Below are 24385 nucleotides of genomic sequence, written 5' to 3'. Positions count from 1 at the left end.
GCTTTGAGCTGAAAAGCAGCTTCTTTTGTTCCCTCCTAATTATGGAACACACTCAGCTTCAGTGTTGCTCCTCTTGGTTCCTGACACACAAAACCCCCCAATGCTGAGCTAGAGTCACCGCTGGAAGAAGAAATACTGCTTCTGCACTAATGCTTATTCTCGCCTCACATTGTACAATGAGCAAAACTAGAGAACAGATCTAAATTAGAGCCAGCCCAATAAAGGAAGGAGGATCAAGCAACTGTTTCCAGCCAGATCAGTTCCCTGCCCTTGCTGCCTACACAAACACACGCTACTGCCGGCACAAGGGCTGTGCAGCTCGGAGAAGAGTAGGACTGCTCCTTCAGCAGCAGCCTGGCTTGTGTGAAGGCACTTGCTGTGCGACTGCTGGCCAACGCTTTCGCCTTCGAGCTCCAGTCAGTCTGCAAAGGCGACTAACAGCAGTCAGCAGCTCTGCAGAGGCTGTGACAAGCGAGGCCAGGAGCTGCAGAAACACATTTAAGTGAAGAACTGAATGCTCGGCTGTCCCATACAGAGCTCTGAGTGAGGCACGTACGTGGCTGCTTAGGGTAAGAAGGCACTTCCACATGCCAGCACTGAGTTGGCCACATGTCATGGAGAATCACAAAACCTGAAGTGAAAATGAAGGGCATTCAGGCCCTCCGTGTTCCAGTACACGAAGCAGAGGATGTCTGGAGAGACAGCCTCCACCCAGCAGCAGATGTCCCCATGATACACAGTCCTACAGAGAGCCCCTTTTAGCATCTTTATGGAAGTTCTTTCCGGGGGCACACGACTACTTTCCCTTTTACCTATTTCCTCCTTCTGTTCCTGTTCCTCCAAGGGGAGAGCATAGAAACCCTGAGCACAAATACTTGGCCTCCACCATTTGGCACCCTTTACTTCCCTCCCTCACCATCGCATTCACCCTGATGAAGAAGGGAGCACACTCACACCAAGGGGGCTTATCCGAACGCTGGCGCAACGGCAAAGAGGATGATGACAAGATCCGCTGGGACATAAAGGGGTCTCCTGGTATCTGGCTGCCAATCATTGAATCAAACAGAGCTTCGAGAGAAAAACAAAACACGCAGATCAGCACTACTCAGACAGACATCAAGGAATGGCTCGTAGCCCAGCAGCCAGGAGCAGGCACTCTGGGAAGAGCTCAGGAACGGTGCAAATCCAGAGCCATGCCTGTCCACCAGCTGCTGGGAATATGAGGCCAAGATTTCCCGAGCTGGAGTTTGTATCCACATCACTGTACTTGTCAGCTACGGACCTGACCCACTACTTGTCTCTCAAGCAAGCGGCCTAGGGTGGCTCTGGGCTGGATCCATAGCTCACTCCTGGGCTCGAACACCCTGGAACAGGCTTCAGGGACTGTGCTTATTGCCAGCCCTGTCGGGCTGAGCTGTCCTGGTAATGTAAAAGACAAAGTTCTCCCTGCCTCGACTGCTCTGGTTACCCAGCGCCAAGCCCACCTCACCAGTACCTGCAGTAGACTGGACATGCGATTCGCTGCAACTCTTGCACACAGCTGTCAGGAACTCGTTGACCTGTCGCAAAGAGAGGGAGTTGTGCAGGGTCTCCAGGGGATAAATGGTGGGAACCATGGAACAGCCTTCAAAACCTGGAAAGAAACCCAATCAGAAAATGAATAGAGCAAACAGCAACCGAAATCCATGCAGGACCGCTCACGGCTGGAGGAGCTGGGCAGTCTGGGAATCAAACAACAGGCACACTCAGGCCTAAGGTCACCTCTTGGAGGCCAAGAAAATCGCCACTAGGCAATCACATGCAATAACAGACCTGAAAGCAAGCATCCAGGCACACGCAGAAGGAGGGGGAAGAGGAGGAAGCCTGTCTAGCAGCAGCCATGTTTGCTGCAAAGCCTGTGACCCTTTTGCTAAAATAGATGGTTGTGATGGAGAACTTGGCACGGTGCCCACACTTCACAGAAGCCAAACAGAATTTGAGTGAAGTCAACAGAATTTCCCGCAGAAGGGCTCCCACCGCTAGTGACACCCCGCATGGCACACAGCCCGCCCTCCCCCCCCCAGCACGGCGGTGCACACTGCTACAGATGCGGGGAGCAGCAGAACCTCCCTCTCTCACAGCAAGACCCTTCAGTGTACGCCCGACAGGCCATATCCCAAGGAAGGGGTGGGACACAGTCTGAATTACTTGTCCCCTTAACAGACATCACTGCCAGCAAAGCCAGAATTAGCAGAAAGGTATCTCAACGTGTAACAGACACTTGCTCGGAGCTATGCTGCGTCACAACTGCTCACGATAAATTCTTTGCTACTCAAACCAGTGGAATATTACGGCAAAGCATCTTCCTCTTCATCCAAACTTCTCGGCGATGGTTTGTGGAACCAAGCCAACCTGAAACTGCCAGAGGAGCAAGGAAGGAACAAATGAGTCTCTGGTCATATGGGAAAGGTGCCTCCTTCTCCTCTGCACCTCTTGACTTTAAAGCCCTCTAGACTCCTTAAGCTTAGGCTTCCCGTTCTGTGACTGTCTCTGTCCCTCCAAGGAGCTCAAAAAGACCCCAGGAAGGAACTGGGTTTGTTCCTACAGGGAAAGGAAATCACTCTTGATCTAGTACTGCGTCAGGATTTCTGCCCAGCACACTGATGGGCTAAACTCAATCCCTGCAGCTTGACAGCACCTAAGGAGAAGGCCTAGAGCACCTGAATTATCTGCTAAGTGTTCCAGTCACCTCCGGGAGAGTCTCGGCTCCAATCCACTCACCTAACCCGTTTCTCCAAGAGGCAAGGAGCAGGAGCCAGCAGATGGCATTTGTGGATTCACATGCAGTATGAGAAGGCTGCAGACCTGATCATCTCTAGTTTGCGATGCTGCAGGCACATTCACTGTCATATGGCTACTGGAGATAAAGAACCCTCCAGACAGCCCAGAGAGGCTACCTACACCACCAAGGGCCTACAGACATCCATTCAAGACCTGGAGGACAACAAATCCTTGGCTACAATGAAGGACTGTAGAAAGACACAAGAAAAATATCATACTCCTCTGTCCCTTGCCGAGAGGTCCTTAGAGTGGAAGTCCTGAATAAGGAAGGGTGTCTGTTCATTATTTTCTCACAGGCATTCTGGGAGGCAGAGCTAAAGGAAAATGGGGAGGGCAAGCCTTAACGAACAGCCGTGTGGAGATGGTGGTGGAGCACAGTACGAGCCTAATGCCGCTTCACAACAGAACCTGGCTGAGGGGCCGAAGTTGTCTCAGCTATTGGCATCTCCAAAGAAAAATAAGTTTGAATATAACATAGGGCAAAACAACGCAGTTACAAGATACATCGTAGGCACTGATGGGGGTCTGAGTGCTTGGGCACTCCTCTAATAAAAAGAGGAAATGAAAAGTCCAGCATTAAAGGAAACATGGGACATGGACAACGTTACGGATGTGGAACGATACACCCATATCCCTGAAGTGCCAAATGCCAGCTTGCAAGGCTCTGCTCAGCACTGTGCCACCTAACCAGTCTCAAGCAAGTAGAGAAAGAGGCAAAAGTTTCCCTTCTCAATGTGAAACATCAGTATTTTCAAGAAATCCCTCTCACTCCCGTACGGCAGCCCAGTTCCCTGCACACCTGCCCTGCCCTGCTTAGCTGCTGGGGGCAGTTTGACAGCACCGCAGCCGGGGCAAAGCAGAGGTTCCCACCACAGCCTGCGACCCTGACGCGTGTCGCAGCAGCCGCCGGAGTCCCCGGGAGACACTGCCACACCACATGCATTCAGCAAAGAACTGACAACTTTGGGAAGGGGCAGCAAAACCAGAGCAGGAGTGCAAACCGCAGGAACCCTGCCAGCCTGACAGTCACCCGGTGCTGACTGCTGGGCTCCTGCCGATGCTTCCCAAAACTTTTCCTGGGGCTTGCAGGGCAGGAGTCTGCGATACAGACACCGGCACAAGAAATTAGACAGAATTCCATTCATTTTGTACCAACATCAAGCAGCAGCAGCCCACAGAGGAACAAGTTGTTTTTCATTTTGTTCAGGTTTGACTACGCTAGCTGCATTAGGGATGCAGAAGGCAACCGCTTCCTCCAGAGTTAGCTCTGCCCCGCAAGGAGGGGCACGTGGCGGGGGGCTGCAGACCAAAGTAGCTAAAAATGAATCCCAAAGTCAACTGTCGCCTTCTCTGGGCAAGAAGTACAGCTGGTCATGTGTCCAAAATTTTTCTTCAGTAAAATAGGAAGAAACCATCTATTAGAGTAAAGAAAACAAGGTCTGGTTATGGGAAAAACCCTAAGATACACAAGGCAGAGGAGTCTGCTGAGGATGTATTATTTTGGAGACTGTGTGTGCTGTGGGGGAGCAGCTATGGGGGAATGTCCACTTGGAATCAGTAACGCAGCAGCATCCTGAGCCAGCAGCAGAGAGACTGGTGCTGCCTGCAGCCACTCTGCCGCTGAGAGCACCGGGGGTACAATCCCGCTGGAGGATTACAAGTCCTGTTTTGTCTCTCCCAGGGATGCTGATGCCAAAGCTGAAGGCCCACTCACATTACAGCTGAGTTAATTATGTTCCGGTCTGAGCGCTTCTCCCTGGAGCTCCAGGTTCTTGGCATGTGCACGCTCTACTGCTCCCTGTCAGAGTCCGCTTGGCGTGATCAGGGTTATGGAGAAGTCTTCTGCACGTTCAAGGAGGCAAGTGACTCTCCCCCGAGAGCCAGGCTGTTCCAGAGCTGCCTAGTGCCGACACACAGCACTTCATAAGAGCATTAAGGAGGGGATTTGGGTGTAAGGGGCCTTTTGCAGAGATCACCTAGCACACTACACCAGATAAAGCAAATGGAGACCTGCACCTGTCTTGCACCTCCCAGCTAAACCAGAGAATCCCAGACTGCCAGGAGACTCCAGCAGGCTGAAGGGACACAAAGAACTCTTGTGAACAGATGACCTCAAAGAAAGAGCTAAGAAGTGCCACCTTCTTACCTGGACTACACAATGATGAATTCTGAAACAGCCAACACCTACTTTATGATTGCATGGCTTGAACACCAAGCAAACCCAGCACAGCTCTCTGAGCGAGCCCTGTACGCTGCGTTACCCCACTGCTCTTTCGCTGCGGGTCTAACAGGTATGTTCATCTGTTTAGCTGCATTTCCTTCAGTCACCCTGAGGTCTGAAAGAGAATTCAACCAAAGGTGTTTGCAGCAGAACTGAAATAAGCAGATTTTTATACTGGGAAAAGGGAAGAACAAAGGGGAGAAAAAAAAAAAAGACCTTGAATTCATTTGCATCATCTTGGTTACTGCAGGAGATGTCCCAGTCTAAACCCTCAAGAGGAAATCAATACTATCTTATTAAAAGGAAACACCTAATTTCAATCAAGGTCCCACAGTTTCCTAAATTTTACATATGTGCCAGAGTGACAAGAAGAAAGCTTCCTGTGTAGTATGAGCTGAGAAAGTTGAGTTTATACGGATCACGTGCCCCACATCGAATGAAATCAGTGGCGGTGTGATCACCCTCGGAGCTGGCAATTCAGCAGATCACCAGGAGCCAACAGACCTCCTGGCTAGTGGGCACGACAAAGGAGCAGCCTTCAAGTAGTCCCCACGGCATGTTCCTCAGCTTTACCAAGACTGAACTGAGGTCCCAAAGACAGCAAGCTTCTCTGCTAGCAGAGTGGAGTCGTTAAAAGAGAGAACGTACTCACTGCTGCAGCAGGCTGGCAGGTAGAAAGCAGCCAAAACCTTGCCAGCCAACAGAGAGAGAGCCCAAGGAAGACTCAGGTGAGAAGACTTTCTGGTCTGAAGCAATCCTTTTTGTGTATTATATTTTTGCCTAATTGTTCCAAACATTATTACGCACAATTTGCCAGGTTGCTGCCCGGCTCTCCAGCTGTGAACCCCACACCGGAGCAGAGAGGGTGCCTGCTCCTTTCTAACGCAGATCCTGAAAGCAACGAGCAGACCGAGGGCACCTGGCACATCCCCAAAAGGTCTGCACGCCAAAGGGCCGCACGCCAGCATTTGGGGAGTGAAGAAGCACTTGCCCAGCCTCAGCAGAGATTCTGAAGGGCATGAGAGAAAGCGCACCCAGCAGCTTCCCCTCTAGCACGCTCGGTCGGTCCAGCCTTATGTTGTGGGGAGAACTGAAATACGCCACGTGTATATTTGCATATGTTTAGATATGCATACACAATGCTTACAGGAACTAGGATTTTTGCTACCCAGCCTTTCTAAATCTAAGCCTGTACAGTCAGCCTGAAGGTCTGTCCTCGTTCAGCACCTCTGCCCACAGTGCCAGAGGCGGCAATGAATGAAGGGCTACAGGGGCGGACAGCTGCAGCGACCCTTCCCCCCAGCAGCTCCCCAAACCGCAGCGACCTACAGCTCAGAACTGCTCTGAACCTGAGATGTCTCCTCCATAATCTCCAGCTTCCCCTTGAGCCCAGTTAAGCTCCCAACACCCCCACGTACTGCGGGGGAAAAAATCCCTTCTGGCTGAAGCTGCTTCTGCTTGCTCTGCTGGAAGCCTCCCAGGTCCTGTGTGGGAGCAGGCACTGACCGCAGGTCCCCCACCCCTCTCCAGCCCAGTCCAGCCACCACCACCACCATCCTTCCCAGACTGCGCATTCCTGCCTTCCCCACATCGTACGAAGCGGTGATGGTCCGATCAGAGCCCACCACTTATATATGCATTTGGGGCTGTTTCCCCTCATCATTTAAATGTATTTACACTGAACATCAACTGCTGGTTTACTGCCCCCTCGTTATCACAGAGCCATCCCCTGGTTCTCCACAGCTGCCCTCCAGCTTCGGTACCACTGTTACTTATTACCACCATGGACTGACCTCACACTTCTTTTCCCCAGCTATGACCACACAGAAAAGCACAGGCTGCCAGACAGGCCGCTTCAGGGCTCCACCGTTGATCCTTGCAGCTATGGATGCCAACTGCATACTTTTAACTCTCTGATTTTATCTTCTAATTCATGTTTTCTTTGTGTGGATACGGTTGAAAGCCAAGAAAGTGCAGATAAGAGTATGTAGTTTTCACAAGGGGGGGAACCTGTGCTCTCAGCTGCAGAGACCAAAGAAACATTTGCTCTGAGAAGAGCCCCAGCAGGAATTCCAACCGTGCTAATTAACTGTGGGCCTGATGACAGCCAGAAAACAAGATCGAACTCACTGATCACAGAGATCTGATTCCCACAGAACTCACTGATCACAGAGATCTGATTCCCACGCAGAAAGGCTGCCGCACCGAGGTACACAGCTCATCCATTTGGCTGCACTGGGGCAGGCTGCACCACCCAGCACCGTGCTGCAATATTTGGCAAACCACTGCCCAAAGCACCGAGTTCCTTCCCTCTCCCTACCAGAGCTCACAGGAGACGGCTGAGATCTGCAGCAGGGGAAGCTCAGCTTTGGCTTTAGAGCACTCTGCTGTGTTCCAGCATCTCTTCCCTTGAAGCAATTTTGCTCCTCTTTAGTATTTGTTGCTAGGAGACTGAGGATTGTCCTAATTATATATGAAAAGCAACTGCCATCTCCAAATTACCTACTTGACAGAAAGGGCTGTATCAAGAAAAAACAGACTGCGTAAGAAAAATTTCATTTTCCAGGTTCTGAAAACCCCTTGATGCTATTGCTTCACTACATGACAAGCTATAGTGTCTCTGCCCCACCTGCCTACGGGTCTGAAGGCAAAAGAAGGCCCATGCATCACACCACACAGCTCAGCAAGCCACATGCACCAAGCGGGTTTTATGGTGCAAGATAAACATCAACAGCCGGCCCTAGCTAGCTGTCCCCCTCAGAGAGGAATCCTTCTACTTGGCTTAGAAGCGCTGAGACCTCAATGCATCAGACTTCCCATCTGTGCCAGAGGCTGAAAAATACGAGAGAAACAAGAGCAAGCTTTGATGTATAATGCTGATCTGATTCAATGCTGAAATCGCCTACCTCTTCCCATCAGAGACGACACGCTGCGAAGGTCCTGAGGCAGAACAGATGCCATGCAATGCAGCCACGCAGCAGCTCAGCTCCTGCCCTATGTTAACTTGGTCTCTCTAGAAACAACACAGTCCCACAGGCACTCGCTTCCCCGAAATTTCCACAGCAAGTTCACTCTGCACGTGACAAGCTGCAGCACCTCCTCAATCCTCTTTCTTCCCAGACTCTTACTATTCACTCTGGCTCCTCCGTTAGTAACACGGGGCACCTCGTGGCACCCCACTGAGACCTGCACTGGGCTGTAATGTCAGCAGGGCATTGTATCAGTAGAAGCTCAGCATCTAACTTGAAGGAAGCTTAAGGGCTTACCCTGGCTAAAGGAAGGAGGCAACGAACAATTGCCAGAGATGGAAAGAGCACAGTTACAGCCACACGAAGAGCCCTGGCTCCACGTGGAAAGGCCACTGCCTAAGGCTCCAAAACTGCCGGGTGCGACAGCCCACACAGCTTGCTGCAGCAGCCGCCCAGAGATTTAAGGGATGCAGTGAGGGAAACGCTTTCCTTTTTTAGAAGCAAAGCATAGTTTGCATTCTCAAGCAGACAGTGGTCTGTGCTCAGCTACAAGAGCATGGGACCAAGGCAGCTGCAGCGTGCAGTACCGTAAAGACACTCCAAGTCATCCTGCCCTGAGATCAGCCAGCTCCTGAAGAGACGCAGGTGGTAGGAGCACTGCTGCAGGTGATGGGCTAGAGTGGCATCCAGGGAGATGTTCCGGCTCGTGGCACAGTCAGAGGAAAAACGGCGCAGCAACTGGGCAACGTGGTGGTGCTCAAACGCATCTGGAGGAAAGGGGCCACAGAGAGTGAGAGGAGAGGGGCAAGCGCAGCTGTGGATAGAGAAATTGTGGAGGTGTGGGGATGGAGCTGCCAGCACCAGGGACGCTGGGTGGGAAAGACCCACACCACAGGCTGAAGCCCAGCCCCCCCGCCACGAGCAGACCAGGGACACCCTCAGCTCTAACACCCCAGGCACATCGCAGCAGGCAGCCTCCCCCCAGCCCAGCCTTCGCCACACGCAGCGGCAGCCCCTGAGCAGCGAGGTTTCGTCTTTGTCAGTCTGCCAAGCCACTACATTTTAGGATACATTCCAAGCCCAACACAGTTCAGGTTTGGCTAGATAAGAAGGTCAGGCTCACGTTCACCCTCCCTCAGCCGAGACAAGAAACCCAGGCTGCCAACAGAGCGCTCCGGTCCTGCGGCCGGAGGCAGCCAGCCACGCCGGCACACGAAGGACAGCAAACGGCCCAGCATCAAACAACCGGAGGCTGCGAAAGGGATGCCGGGTTTCGAGCAGGGTTTGACCGACAACGTAGTGCTTAGAGTATCGAAGAATAGAGAAGGCACAGAAGGGCTGCCCTCCCCTCTCCGGACTCTCAGAACAGCCCTGTGCAATCTTCTGCGATATCCGTGCACGACAGACAAGATGCTAGCATGCAGGCATGTCTTCTCCACGTATAGAGCCTCAGGACTCATGCCATGCTCCCAGGACGCACGAGACCAGGGCATACACCACCTGGCCTGATGCTGTGCTCGGCCACTGCTCTGGTTCACCCCTCCCATTTCACCGCGGAGGCAGCTCTTCAGACACAAAATCCGGATTCAGAGCTGTGAATAGCTTTTGCATTCTCAAGCAAGTGGTTCATGTGGCTAAACATCCTTCCTGCCTGACTTCAAGCTCACCCCTGACGGACCTCTGTCTTTGTTTTCCAGATTAAGGAGCACTTTGCCATTAGAAACATCCATTGGGTTCTTGGGGGAAAACCTGATGCCCAGTTTCACTTTACTGTATTTGGGGTGGGGGCAGTTGCTTCGTCGTGTGGCTTAGGGAAGGCTGCCGCTTGGTACAAGTTTTGCTGGTAAGATAGAACAACACATCCTGCTGACATACACCACGTGAGCTCAGATGGTATCCAGACATACAAACAAATCGAGCAGTTGGCCACTCTGCGAAAAACAAAACCAAGCAAACACAGAAAATAGGTTGCCCTCAGTTATTTGATATTATAAAGCCGCATTTAGCTGCCCCTTCCCCTTTCATCTTTCCCAAAATTTTGGTCTTCACAACAGTCTTCTGAACTTCTTTCACCTTCCAGATCACGCAGAGCAGAGCATCTTCGTATTTACTAAGCGACAAGATTGCAGAAGCATCCTTGATCACTTAAAACAGAAATACTTAACCTGGTACCTTCCAGTGATCTGCTTTGGTGCTACCTTGTCTCAGCAGCAGGAGCCATGAGGTAGCAGCGGTGCTGTGAAACCTTGTCAAAAGGTTCTGGGCAAGACTCAGATAACAAACACTAGTTCAAGGCACCTTCTACAACAGAGCTAGTGATGTTTCACCTCAAAAGACTCACACTTCAGGTGTCAGGTTAGCAGCAATATGAAGCAGAGGCAGCGAGTCAACAGAAGCACAGTCAGAGGTCCTTTACCAAGCCTTCCCGTAGCTACGAGCAGGACCGGAGCGAAGCAGGTTCCATCCCCCTGGATGGATCCCTTCCTACCTCAGGAGGTGGCAGGCCCCAGCCAGCACGTCCACCATGAGCAGACGAGTCAAAGCTCTTGGAAAGACACCACTGCCAGGATAACTTCTGCAGGAAAGGCAAGCCTACTCCCACCAACATCTCCAAGGGATCACCCTAACAGACAACTTTGCCAGCAGGAGGCCAGGAGGTTACCAGTACTCCTAAAACGACTGTGCTGGGGAACACTGTGTGCAGAGGGAATGCTGCCAGCACCTCCTCTCCCACCACAGACTGAGCTCTTCCAGGCGACACACGGGCAGCCTCAGGCTATCCTTGTTTCTGTACTGCACATCTGCATTGTAGAAACCAAGGACCTAAGCTGCTGATGCTCTTAGGAGTGGATATTCCCCCCCTCCCCAAATCCAACGGTATTCTCCCCCCAACCCCCAACCCCACAAAAGGGAGCGTGAAAGAAGGCCTTAATGTCAGCAGTGGAATTAAAGGCTGCTTTAGGAATCCACTCGCAGAGCCACTGCTCTTGCTTTTTCACCTGGGACACAAATGCCTTGGGGGACAGCAGAGGAACCACTGAGCGGTAACAGAGGATGAATGGACACGTTAGTCACAACAAGACAATGGGGGAAGGTGAAGCATGTTTGGACACCAGATACACAGACACAAAAAAAACCACAAGAAGGCTGAGAGGAGGACATGTGCAGAGAGAACTGAATGTGAGCATGGGGTTAGAAGTGTGAGGGAACGTCAAATCAAGGAAGCAAACGTACCATTAGTCGGATGCTTTGCAAACGACACAGAAAATCGTTTTACGGCTGGCATAGACAAGAGCTCTGAGGAAATAAAAACAGATCATCTCAGTTAACAGCCTGCTTCTAAGGATCCCCCGACCGTCATATGCTTGCAACTAGCCTTTCAGGTTCACCTTCTTCTTGACCCCTGTAACTCGTGGTCCCGGTGGCACTTCTGTAGCACCCCCGGCACTCTCCGTCTGTGGGTCTGGCTGAACCTCTCGGCTTCCTCACACTCTGCCAGCTCCCCGCTCCCTTGCACTGCCCTGCCAGGGTCTCCCCTGATGCTACAAAGACCTCAGCCACGCTCTCTCAGTCACAGACAGCATCTCACACCTTCCCACCACACTTCCAGCCATCCTGAGAGCGACCCAGGCTCAGCCCAGTGCCAGATGCAGTCAGCCATGCCCACAGCCACACGAGCACACGGCCAAGCAAGCAGCAGCAGCACAGGAGGACAGTTCTCAGGATTCATCTCTGCCCAAAGAAACAACAGCCATTCTGCAGAGGAACTGAAGAGCTCTGGCACTGGTAAGTGTTCAGTTCAGTTCAGAACATCCTCTTAACACAAACTAAACAGAGCTATTTATGAGTTTAGAGGTAAATAGCTGACGAATTGGGGAACGCAAGACCCAATAAGACATGCCTCTACAGTTCTGTTGCTCAAAGCATTTCAGTACAGAAGAGGTTTGGGGATACACCCATCAGAGTGGTCCTCAGGCTTCTCCTGGTCATGTCCCAGGCCAGGTCAAGCTCTCCCATAGAAATCACACATTGGAAAGACAGTGCAAGGACAGATTCTATGTATCTAATGGGTGCAAACAGATGACCTTTAAAATACATGAATTAGTCTCCATATGCACAAAAAAAAAAAAAAAAAAAAAAAGAGAGGCTGAAAATTTCGGTTCTTTCCTACTCTGGAAATTCCTCAGCTATCCTGGGAAAAAGTGGCCTAGATCAGACCACCTGTTTGTAGGATTTGATGTGAGAACCCAGCCAACTGTACCTTTTGCTGCTATTTAGGAATTTTTAGGAAATATTAGAAAATGCTTTTATTTCTCTTTCATGTTTCACGTGTCCCTTCTACCTACTCAACAGAGTCTGCACGCCTATCCCTCTGCACCAAGGTTAGGAGATACATGCATCAATTTATGGTCCATACCCCCACCGTGCTTCTCTAGCTATATCCACTGACTTGGCCAAATAACATATTTAAACCATCCCTCAAACTTGCTGCAACTTCCTTCACCAGCCTAACAGCCCTAAAAATCGTCTTCCTTTCTTTAAACTCAACAAATAGAGCGCGACCATCTTCCCTGCACATGCAGTCCCTTAGAAGTGCCCAGGTCCTGGAGCTGCAGTCAGCCAGCTCCATTCCACTCCACATCCCCTCACTATGTAAATGCACTGCAACACCGCTTACTGCACCCCTGGCTCCAGGCAAGCCAGCTTCAAACCACAACCACCAGCTGACCTTCCCTCAAGCTGAGATTGGGACACGACTTTCCACTGAAGCGCTCCTTACCTCCCTTCCAGTCCCAAGCAAAAAAAAGACTTCAGAAATAAGGGCTATTTTAACTTCACTTGAGCAAGTCTTTGATGAAGTGCTATAAGCCATGCACCATACCTTGAAGCATCACAGCCATGGAAAAATATCAGAGTTCATGCAAAGATGTGCTCCGGAATCTGAAGGTTTTTAAACATTATTAGCCTGATGACTGTGAAAAAGGCCTTGATATAACTGTACTCCAAGAGTCCGCTGTAGCTGCTGTGTCACCGTGTTCAGCTCTAGTGATGTTTGGCTTAAATGCCTTTGTTCAGCATCTCATCGGTGCTCATTTACGCAGGAACAGACAGACCAAGGGCTTGTTTCACATTCCAGACTACCTTCCCCAGAAGCTGAACGCCCTTCTGCCTCCTACTTGTTTTTCTAAGGCCCCCGCTTCTTCCTCACAATTGCTTTTATTGCAGCAAGGTGCTGGTAGCACAGAGTGCCATAGCACGCTACGAAACACAAAAAAAGAAGTGTAACATCAAGATGAACAATTTTTGGCTGTGCTAGTCATACACTAAGTAAATAAGTCTGCCTTTTAAGTACTTGAGGGTACAACTGTGTCTCAGCACACAGAGACCTGGTCACTGAATTTAGGCTAATGCAGCAGGACTCTGCTTTGGACCTTGAATGCGAGCAGCCAGCTGCAGGCACGCTCCTACCACACAGCCTACAGAGCAAGGCAGCACAGCACCAGGACTGAGCAGAATCTGTTCTGTTCCCAGCTGGGTACAGAGCAAGCAGTCTTCACTGCTTTTCCCTGAGAATTAGTGCTGCCTTGGATTCACGCTGCTTGCAGAGTTATGGAAGAGAAGCAGCCAGAGCCCTTGCTGGCCTTTTCAGTGGCTCTCCTGGTATTCACACCCCAGTTTTGTGCCAAACCCCATGAACTTATTCTGGGACCTATGAGTAGCCAGCACATGCTGCCTTGAGCAGCACAGACTGTTACCGCAGGGCTTAAAATCCTGCTGGTTCACCCTCCTTGTCTCCATCACTCACAGCCTGCTGTGTGCTAGGGAGCTCCCTGAAGAGGTGAGAAGCAAACCACTTCCCCTTACACAGTGAAAAGCAGCACGGAAACCCAGAATGCAACAGCGTTCCAACAGGTCTGAGAATCGGGCAGCATCTTTCCCCCCTGATTTGTTAGGCCGTTTCCCTTGCCTCAAACCTGGACAAAAATCCAAACAAACCAACCTCCTGTTTTCTCCAAAGGCCCCATATTACTGCCTTGATCATCTCCCCACCTTGTAACCCACCAGTGCTAGTGTTCTTTATGATCGTGGTAAGAAAGGTACTCGGACTCTGAAGTAAAATACCATTTGTTTGAACTAAGACAAAAGGGAAGAAGAGAGGACAGATAATCTTATATTCACTCAGGCGCTGGGAAGCCCAAGTTGTGCAACATTAGGTGGATTTCCAACTAGGGCACAGCACGCTGTGCAGATCCAGCCCATGGGGCAGTTTGTTCAGTGCTGCTCAGCTCAGCATTCCAACAAACGGCACGTTAACCGGCACTTCCAGAGTCCCAGTGCCTTTCTCACTGGAATCACAACAGACACTTGCACTTGTGCATTACATCCCTCCAGGATATCTCAGTCTTTCCCTGTGCTCCAATTTCCTTGAGAGCAGCAACACAGCATCTGCTTCTCAATGTGTAATGCACTAGTACCGACTGCAGATCAGTTCACAGCTGGCAACACAGCCTTCACTTTTATACTAATGACCCAAATACATTTTACCAGATTGTCTTGCTGAACTTTAAGGCAGTTTCTGCAGAACTGCACAATAACTAGACTTTCCGGTCCTTTGGCAGTATTTCATTCAAGTATCCCACTTACCTCAAGCATTTCAGGCATATTACACTTGCTTTCTGACAGCTACCTCGGACCCTTCCGTGTGCCCAGCCTTACTCTGGTGCCCGTCTCATCCACTCCCCCAAGCACATCATTCTGCCCTCGGGACGGCTCCATCTTCCATAGGGTGAGGATTACTGTCTCCACAAAAGCTTCATTTAGCCTCAGCAAGATCCCAAGGTAAGCAAGATGATGTGATATGCTGGATATCCATACCAGGACAAACCTATTTAGTATCTAGACCAATAAATCCTCCTCCACAACAGCAAGTAGTATTAAAATGTCAGACCAAAGTCAGACCCCAGAAATACCAGACATCAGCATAAAACTCCTCACACAATGTCAGCTCCTGTCTTGTCCTAGCAAGGACCACGATTTCTTGGGATACGATAAAGTGCATTACTGTAGATGCAGCGAATATACACATTCAACTGTCATTCTTCTTAGCAGGCTAAGTCTTTGCCTCAGTAGCATCCTGAGACACCAAAGTCCACAAATCAATCACCTGCTGCACAGGGAACACACATACCGTCTTTGTATGTCAGGCTGCTGGCAAACTTTTTGCCATGGCTGCGTGCGTAGTCCTGGAGGTTGGGGGCACTGGAGGAGCCTCCCAGCACAGTGGTGCTAAACAGGCCGGTGCACTGTGACCCTGGAAAGGCATGGAAGGTGTTAGTATTGTATCTCCACTGCATGCAACTACAGAAAAGCAGGGTTAGTCAAAGAATGAAGAATGAACTGGCCACTTCACAGGCAATCTCAGGTGAAAAAATGATGCTGGGGAGGATAGGGAGGCAGTATTCCCCATTCTAAATTCAGTAGCGCCAAATGCACAACAGGCAGCCCAAAACTCAGCACCAGGAAAGTTCCTAACTCCGTCCAGGGTTTTATTTCCAGAGAGAGACACCTTGACACCCTCCAGTCAGCAAATCTACATACTCAGAAAAGCCAGGATGCCAAATCACTGATGTTCCTGTCACAGGGCTTCATTTCTCTGCTGTTCTGCCCTTTCTCTTTGGAAAGTTCCTTTTTCTGTAGGACACCAAGAAGAAAGGACTGCTTGATCTGTTAATCAACAAATGTGGACTAATCACTCTATCAAGCAGTAAGGAAAGCAACGCGACCACAGAGTTTTCTTTCACAAGCTGCTGCCCAGATGATATTTCACATCCACTTGGTCTTTTGCTCCTCCAGAGCAGGTCCAAGTGCTCCATGAACTACCCTTGCAAAGCAGCAGATGTGCACACAGCATGGAACGTGGCTTACCCTATGGCAAGGAATACAGCATGCAAGACGGGCTCGTGCACAGAAGGGCAACCTAACAGCGATGGCTTTGGCAACTGCTGGTGTTTGCTTCTCCAAGGCACAGTGTTCTGCAGAGTGACTTGACTTTATGTGATATTTAGGGAACATCAGGCATTTGAAACAGGATTCTTTCCACTGAGGAAAGCAATCGCGAATGAGACAAAACTTTATTATGAGCCAGACAAAGCCACTGATGGGCTATAAATTCTCTGCTAAACTGTCTTGATGCTGCATTCTGTACTGAGAATACCAACTGTTAAAAATAACATTACTCTTACATGCAAAAGGCTTCCAGAAACAAGCACGTTGATCTTGTTCCACCTTGTCTGCCAAGGCAAAAAAAATGACATATTGCCTATTAGTATTTAACTCGAACAGTGCAACTATTACTACTGTTAAAAAGATCCTGCCTATATTGCAAGAAGTTCTTGATTCTAAAATACAGCATCAGAGCATGACTTAGGTTGGAAGAAACCTCTAGAAGCTTCTTTCTCAACGCCCCAGCAGCAGGGCCAACTTGGATCAGCTTGTTAGTGTTTGTCCAGTCAAGTTCTGAATAGCTCCAAGAAAGGAGATTTCACAACCTCTCTCGGCCCGTGTTCCAGTATCTGGCACATTCATGGTGAAAAATTTATTCCTCCCAGCTAATGGGAATTTACTCTGCAGACACACTGCAGCTTGTGTCTATCGGTTCTCACCCTGTCACCACCTGCCTTGGAGGACAGTTTGTCTTCTCTGTAACCTCCCATGTAGGTGGCTGAACAGCAGTAAGGTCTCCGCTCCCCTCCACTTCTGATCTGAACAAGCACCACTCTCTCAGCTTCTCCTCCAAGGTCGCGTGCTCCAGCCCATCCGCCCCCACTGCCCCTTCCCGGGCTCACACCCGCTATATCCACCCCCTTCTGGCACCAGGGAGCCCAGGGCAGGACAGCAGCGCTTCAGACAGTCTCACAAGGGGTTAATAGAGGGGAAGAACCAAATCCCTCAGCCTGATGGCTGCACTCCTGCTAATTCAGCAAAGCATGCTGTTGGCCTTTGCTGCTGGAAGGACACACTGCTGCTTCATGTCCCAGGACCCCAGCTTTCTCTGCAAAGCTCCTTTTTAGCCAGAGCTTCTTTGGAAAAAAACACACAGTTCCTGAGGTTTGAGCTATTCACACATAAGCTCAGTCTAAGCTGATGACATCTGCTGCTGGGAACAGTGGAGGATGACCAAAAGGGTTCTTATGCACGGAATTTAAGCTATTCCAACACCATGACACTGCTGGTAGCTTTTCACAGGAGAGACTAACACATATGTGTCCTTGGACAAACAGGCAAAGAACTGATACACAAGTCTTAGAAAATTTCTCCTAATGCCTTAAACGGAAGCTCAGTGCTGACTCAGCATGAACCGGAATCTGTCACAACACAAACAAAATTTTGTCAAGCAGCAGCCGGGATGATGCTCCTAATCATCCTTCCATGGCTTGAAGGCAAACAAACAAAATAAAAAAAAACCTCCAAATCCAACAGACTCATTTACTGGCAGATAAAAATGGAACAGAAGATTTTTATGACTTTCTATCTTGAGCAACCTCATGTCATTAATTATAAAGCTAAGGATACCCCCATGCTTCTGCTATCCTACAGCAGACAGAGGCATTTTGCTAGCACCCTTATGCCAGAAAAGAATTCACAAAAATTACTCTATGGATGACAGCAATTGTCTACAGTGAACTCTAGGAGACCACTGTAGACAAAGTAAACACACACACGTGCATCCTAAAGAACATAATGGTATACTAGCCATTTGGATTTAATTTGGACAGCAACATTTGCTACTGTATGTGCTGGATCTTTTTTGCATATTTAATTTTCAGATGTACTTTCAAACTTTCAGATGTTTAAAAAATGGACATCCCTTATTTCCCTATGGGAGTCTAGCACAAAGCTTCATGCCCACTGACAATACAACACCTCCACTGCTCAAACAGCAAGGAGTGATGTTGCCCCATTTTAAAGTGTTCTTGCAAGCAAAGAAAGACACTGAAGCTTCTCTAGGCTCCTCAAGCTAGAAGCACACACGCTATTGCAGACAATCCACAGTAACGCACGCGCTCCTGCCCAGAACAACGTGGCACACTCTGAAGCACCACTTTGCACAGACAAAGCAGCTGCAGCCCGCCCCTCTTCCAAGCAGACACTTCAAGGCATTTTTTAAAATTACAGTAAAGCCACAACTCTGGCAGGTATGGCAGCAGGGTGGTTACGGGAGCTCTGTCCTGCTCCCCGTTCCTGCATGGCTAAACACACGCGGTTATACCTGATGTTCTTCCAGAGAATCCATTCTCCCAGAGATAACGATAGCCAGCCACTGACAAGGTCAGGCAACAGGAGATAGGATCAACTTCAGAAAAGCTCAGAAACAGCAGGCAGTATCTGAATGAACCCCCTCATCACACAGCTGCTGAGACAAGTATTAAAGCCACAGCTCAAGCTCCTGTGAGTTCCATATTATTTCTCACAGAGAGCGCCCATTTCAGGTCCTAAAGGGGGAAGAAATTAGATTTCTACAAAACAAGCAGGAAAGGAATCAGGAAGATTCCTTGAAGAGCTTGACTTCTACAGGTAAAGAAGCATCATTCTTCTAACAGTTCTCAGGTTAAGAGAAACACAGACACCCTAATAACCAGGGACTGTGCAAGCTGGTGATGCACCACAGGTCTCTCCTGCTCAACCCTTCTGCGCCTGCAGCTGCCAGATGGAGAGAAGAATGATGGCTGGACTGAGTATCCAGCTGGAGGTCTACTGTCACAGGTGAGGTCTATCATTCCTACCCAAAGTTTCGTCTTTGCAGAGCTTCACAGTTGGGAGAGACCAGCACAGGCTTCCCAGCAAGGCGAGTCAGGCAAGGACCTGAAATTAAACCGGCTGGGATTACATTACAAAATTTGTTGTCAAGGAAAAGCAGTACTGTACAAGGGTCCAGTAGAGTAGTAGTCTTCTCTATGGCCAAAGCAGACATTCCTCAGAAAGCTGAAAAAGGCTATAGTAAATAGGCTGTAATATCTGCTTTCCAGAGCATGTGCCTTCTGGTACTCAGACATCCAAACAGCAAAGATTGTTTGCACGTAGCATTTGATGTACTCAGTAATTCTCCAAGCAGATGCACTTCCTTGACTGTGTGCCATCTCAGAAATTCTCATATTGATTCACATGGATTCACAGAATAACCACAGGTTTCTTGAAGACTAAGCAAGGCAGTCTGTTACAGCTCACTTAATCCTGCAGGGGGTCTGTGAAAGGCAGAAGTAGATGCACCACATGAAATAACACATTCAAAAACCACTATGGCCAAGGCTATTGTGCCTTTGTGAAAACAATATGCATCAGCCATTCCTTCTTAGATTTTTCCAACTGGCTGGGAACATAGCTGGCAGACTCCAGGGATGCCTCCTAATGACTCTGAGGAAAATTCCCTTTACTTGGTAAGAATTAGCTTCCAAAGCAGCAGCTCATTCAAAAGTGACAAAGAAATGATCAGGCCTTTCAGAAATCTCTTAGCTGCAGGATATCCACGTAACAGAGTGAAGAACTGATGAGTCAGAACTGCTGCAAGTCTAGAGCCATGCCGTAATGCAAATATGTTTTTAAAGAAGAGGAAAGTGGGCATAACTTGGGCATTTCCGCCTCCCGGTGCTTATTAGTCATCTGCAAGATGTAGGTTTCATAGCTATCTGAACGTCATGACAGCAAATACAGCTTTCCAGTTTCCAAGTACAAGGAATGGTACTCTCAAGACAGGCAGCGAACACTAAGCACCCCAACACATTCTCTTCTGCTGGCTACCATGCAAAGGATGGCTAACCAGGGATTCAGGCTCAATTAGGGAGCTGTCAAACACCATTGCAGATGACAGATCTTTTCCATACAAGAGATCTTTATCAATCAAAGTAGAAATAGAATAGTCTTACATGAAGAGTAGCTTTGCATGTAAATTACTGTTTTACAGAACAGAAAGCATGCTAGTTCTCAAATAAAAGATCACTTCCTACTAAGTTCAGAAATCATAAAACAAATGATAGCAACACAGAACCAGAAGGCCAACCTGCAAGTACACAGCTTGCTCTGTTGCTCCCACACTATAAAGGATGAAAAGTGCATCTTCTGTTGCTAGAAGGTGAAGGAGAAGATCATACACAAATGGAAATACAGCAGGACAGTCTCCACAGTGGTCTAAATGGTAACACTAAAAGAAGACATGATACACACAGAGACACATACAAGGAACTTAAGCCAGATGTATATGCAGGGAGACAGACAGATGCCCACAGAAATACAGAGATACAGGTGAGCAGGCTGGTTACAGGTCAAGTACAGTACCTAAGCCACTTTGCTTCATCTCAGAAGACTGCCTGGAATAAGTGCTGAAGAGGCGATAACCTCCTGATTTGGAAGAAGATTCAGAGAGCACCTGCAAAGACAGACAGTATAATCAGTGTTGTGCTCTAAGGTACCCACTGGTCTCAAAAGGCTTGATACAGCAATGGAATGTAAAGAAAAGTACGTCTCTTCCTTAAAATCACAATTTTCAAGAAGCATAAAAGTACTCATATGCTAAGGCTGTGACAGTGCACGCTCAATTTTAATTTCAAGTTTGTGTTGGGCTGTGGAAGAGCAGTGATTTCAAAAGTATGAAGGGTTCCTTGTCTCCCAAGACTCTTGCTGGGATCACTGGGACACAGAGTTCCTTCTTTAGCTGCAGGGAAGTATATCCCCTTTAACTTAGTATGTGCCTGCTACAAAGAGCCCCTGAGCGCTGCATGGAAGGATTACATCATGGGTGACACAGAGATGGAACCAGCTACAAATACCTCAAGCCCTAACTCTCTGCTTTTACTGGTTCAGAGAACAGATGGTAAAAATGCCTGTGAAACCCCTCCAAAAGGAGGAGCAATTCTAGAGCACTTTGAAGGTGCCAGCTACCTGCGGACTGTGAAGCTAGTAGCCTTATGACACATAACAGCCTCGAAGGAGAGAAGTAAGGACTGTAAAATCGATCTTTGTTACTTTAGCAGATCAGTGAATGGGACAGACAACACTGACAGTTTAAACACTCCATAATAAACCCACTGGTTAGCAGGGACCTCCGATTTGCACGAGATCTTAGATGTGAGACAGGAACAAGATACATGGAGCTGAACTGCATGAGGCAAAGGCTGGAGTCTATGGGAATGCAAAGATGTCTCCGTGGCTAGGTGAACAGGTTGCACATAATCTCATTGCTGGTTACACTGATGCCTCTACAGAGCACGTAATCCAAGTAATGCTTCTCTTTCTCAAGCATTTCCTTACTTGCTCTTCCTCATCGATTCCTCTGACCTGTGTTCCCCTTGTCCTTCCTCAATGAGGATGAGTCTGGGAGGTCTACCTTCCAAAAAATCCCTCCTTAATTTCTGCAGATCCTTTCCCAGAATCAATTCCAACTCTGGCACATTGAAAGAAAAGCCAGGAAACCAAAAAAACAAGCAAAAGAACTTCCTCAGAACAACCAAGAGCGCCCATCGCACTGTTACCTCCATGGACCCTGTCTTGCGGTTCCTGATGAGCGGCGATCTCCGATGAATGCTGACCGGTTCGGAAGGCTGCGGGGACCTTTGCTGTGCGCGGTCTGGCTCATCCATGCCCTTCTCTTTGGAGAGGTCCTCCAGGCTGCCTTGGTCTGCCTTCTTGTCCTCATTCTGCAGCAAGGAAACATTGACACCTACAGGCACATGGCCTTGGCCAGCGCTGCCCCGCCACCGGCTCCAGCCTTGGGTCTCCCAGCTCTGCGGAGCGAGGCAGGATGCCAGCGCGCTCAAAGGCTGCCTCGACAAACCCTCGGAGCGAGGCAGGGAACACAACTCGCTAACAGCCTGCGGGCGCAAGAGAAAGGAAAATGTACCGTGGGAGAGCGGGCAGTGGCAGAGGCCGGCAGAGCGGCGAGCCCAGCACTCGCCACGTCCCCGGCGGGCAGGGCAGCCCGTGGCCCAGCAGGGCAGCGTGCTCACCTCTGCAGAGGCGGGCCGAAAGCCAAACCCCGTGGGCACGTTTCTGTCTTCCTCACAGCCTTTCACACCAGGGCTGAAATGCAGCTCCACATGGAAACGCTCTTCTGAAGAAGGGTCCTGTGAACACAGGGCAGGGGGAGTAAATCAATACACAAAAAGCAGTCCTGCTGTCAGCACAGGCTGTGTCGGGACCCCGGCCATCTGCCATGCCGGCGCAGCACGCATCCCAAGCGCATCCTTTTGGAAGGAAAGCAGAAGCAACAAGAAACCACGAACGTAATGGCTCTAGTTTTGTCTCATCCAAAAGGACAGCCCTTATTAGCACGAAGCTGAGGCATTCAAATTGTTGTTATTTTGTGACAACAGCCACCAGAGGACCAAAACAGAATCAGGCTATACACATGTGTGTGTGTAGGTATGTATATAGGTAGATTAGATACACACAAACCTAGAACGTAGCCCCTTCCAATCCACTCCTGTGGCAAAACCAGCACACGCTGGGGCAAGGAGAGATGGTTCCCTCCTGGACCTTTAGTCAGGTTGTTCCAAGATTTAGGTCTCTAATGTTTTCTTTTTCTTTTCCTTTTTTAAAGGAAGCCAGAGCTTTTACAGTATCTGGAGCTAACGATTTAAAACCACAAGTTTCACCATCTCTTCTTACTAGAAGATTTACACCACTCTGAAGAGCTCTACCCAGACTTTTTTTTTTTTTTTTTTTTTTTTGACAAACAGCACTAGGAAGCATTTCACTTCTACCATCAGAACCCCACATCAGCTCGGTGAATACAAGATTCTAACCGCAGCGTACGGAGGAACGGGACTGCTCCCCTCACCCACCGCAGCCTCCTGCAGTACGGGACCTGAGCCACAGGACCTGGGATTCAGAACATGCAGTTCAGTGCCAAACCAAGTTACAGTCATCACCACCAGCTTCCACATTCGGGCTGGTTTTTAAATTATTCTCTTTACTTCCTGAAGATACCAGTATATAGTTCCCTAACTGTATCAGTATATTTTTAAAGTAACTAAAGGTTACGAATGTGGAATTTCTGGGTATTTTCTAGAAATATTTGGAAAAACCTGCCAAATACAATTTGTTTTTATTTATTTTTTTCTACTGTTCATTTGTCATTAATATTAAGAAACAGCAAATTATTTTCTGGTAGGAAATGCTTTAAAATAGATAGTATCGATCACGTAAGCTTGGTGTTACTGCTCGGGGTGGCACTCTGCTTACATGTAACAAGCATTAACTGGGTCACTGCCTCCCACCTAAAAATAAAATCTAGCGGCTGTGTTAATGACCTGTCCATCTTTATTCACAAGCAGAGAGCGCTCAGGTTACAGACTTCCCAGCTGAACTGCCTCTTGGTGACTGCCCCTTGCATCATGGCAGGAAGTATTTTATCCTACAGCTATATCCCTCACCTTGTTGTTGTCCTCGTAGAGCATGATAACAATCTGGGTCATGTAGTTCAGCTCTGAGATAGCACTCAAATAGTCCATGGCTCTCTTCCACTGCTGGTCTTTGTTTTCCTGATATATACACATAAACAGTCGCATGGTATAAGCAACAGCAGACACCTTGCAGCATTCGGTGAAATGGGTCTGAGAGACTTTGTCTCTCCACAAGATAACAACATTGGCAGGACAAAAACCACTTTGCTTAACTTGCACAGAGAGAGATGGCCTTCAGTGGGGTGCTTACAGTAAGGAGCAACTGCATAGAGGGACACTCAGCTACCCACACAACCCACGTGCAGATCTGAGCGCATCCAGCTGCCAGCCCTGCTATGCCATGCTGACCGGAGAAAAGCATAACCCACAGCAGGTCCCCAACACAGTTATTCTTAAGTAGTGGCCTCCAGAATGGAATAGTTTAGAGAAACATAAAAAAAAGCACAAGGGATGAACTTGTGCTAAATAAGGGACCAAGTGAAGCTCCTTTTACGTGATGCTGAATGAAAAGTCTACAGAGCCTCACTGGACCCTTGGGCTCGACAAGGCAGGGCAGCCCACCCCTCATTGCTTCCCAGCACTGCTGGGGAATGGCCATACCTGAAGTGCCACTCGTGTTTGCTGTGGAGCATCTCACCACCTTGACAGACATGGAATAAACCCCACCGGTACAAATGAACCCAGATGCAGCTTAATATCCCTGTGCTGGCAACACAGCATCCTCTGACACTCAAGTGGGGGAGTGAAGTAGCATCTTACTCAGTGAGCAATTCAGAGGTACTTGCAGGATCACTGACTACAGATACAGTGAACTTCCACAGACATCAGAAACGACGCCTGCTAAGCAAGCCCAAATTCTTAAGGAGTTTCAGAACACCACGCTTAAAAATGGACAGATAAATCAGAAAGCCTCTTGAGGA

At 49.0% G+C, this 24385-nt stretch overlaps 1 protein-coding gene across 18 annotated transcripts in view; it reads right to left on the bottom strand.

Moving 5' to 3' along the window:
* The window catches only part of PPIP5K1 (diphosphoinositol pentakisphosphate kinase 1), a 48683-nt gene that overhangs the window by 2181 nt on the left and 22117 nt on the right, over window positions 1-24385 (bottom strand). For 6 of the 18 annotated variants that reach the window (XM_080397413.1, XM_080397411.1, XM_080397401.1 and 3 more), the window contains 9 exons: window positions 23436-23543; window positions 22008-22124; window positions 21534-21872; window positions 20341-20431; window positions 15200-15322; window positions 11245-11307; window positions 8598-8777; window positions 1496-1633; window positions 955-1068 (listed from right to left, as the gene is read on the bottom strand). In XM_080397413.1, coding sequence (XP_080253539.1) covers window positions 955-1068; window positions 1496-1633; window positions 8598-8777; window positions 11245-11307; window positions 15200-15322; window positions 20341-20431; window positions 21534-21872; window positions 22008-22124; window positions 23436-23543 — 1273 coding nt within the window. The other 12 variants (XM_080397416.1, XM_080397415.1, XM_080397417.1 and 9 more) reach the window with 12 other exon arrangements.

Source organism: Falco punctatus (assembly GCF_963210335.1).
Source record: "Falco punctatus genome assembly, chromosome: 7".
Classification (NCBI taxonomy): domain Eukaryota; kingdom Metazoa; phylum Chordata; class Aves; order Falconiformes; family Falconidae; genus Falco; species Falco punctatus.
This window is presented reverse-complemented; position numbering and strand designations above follow the sequence as displayed.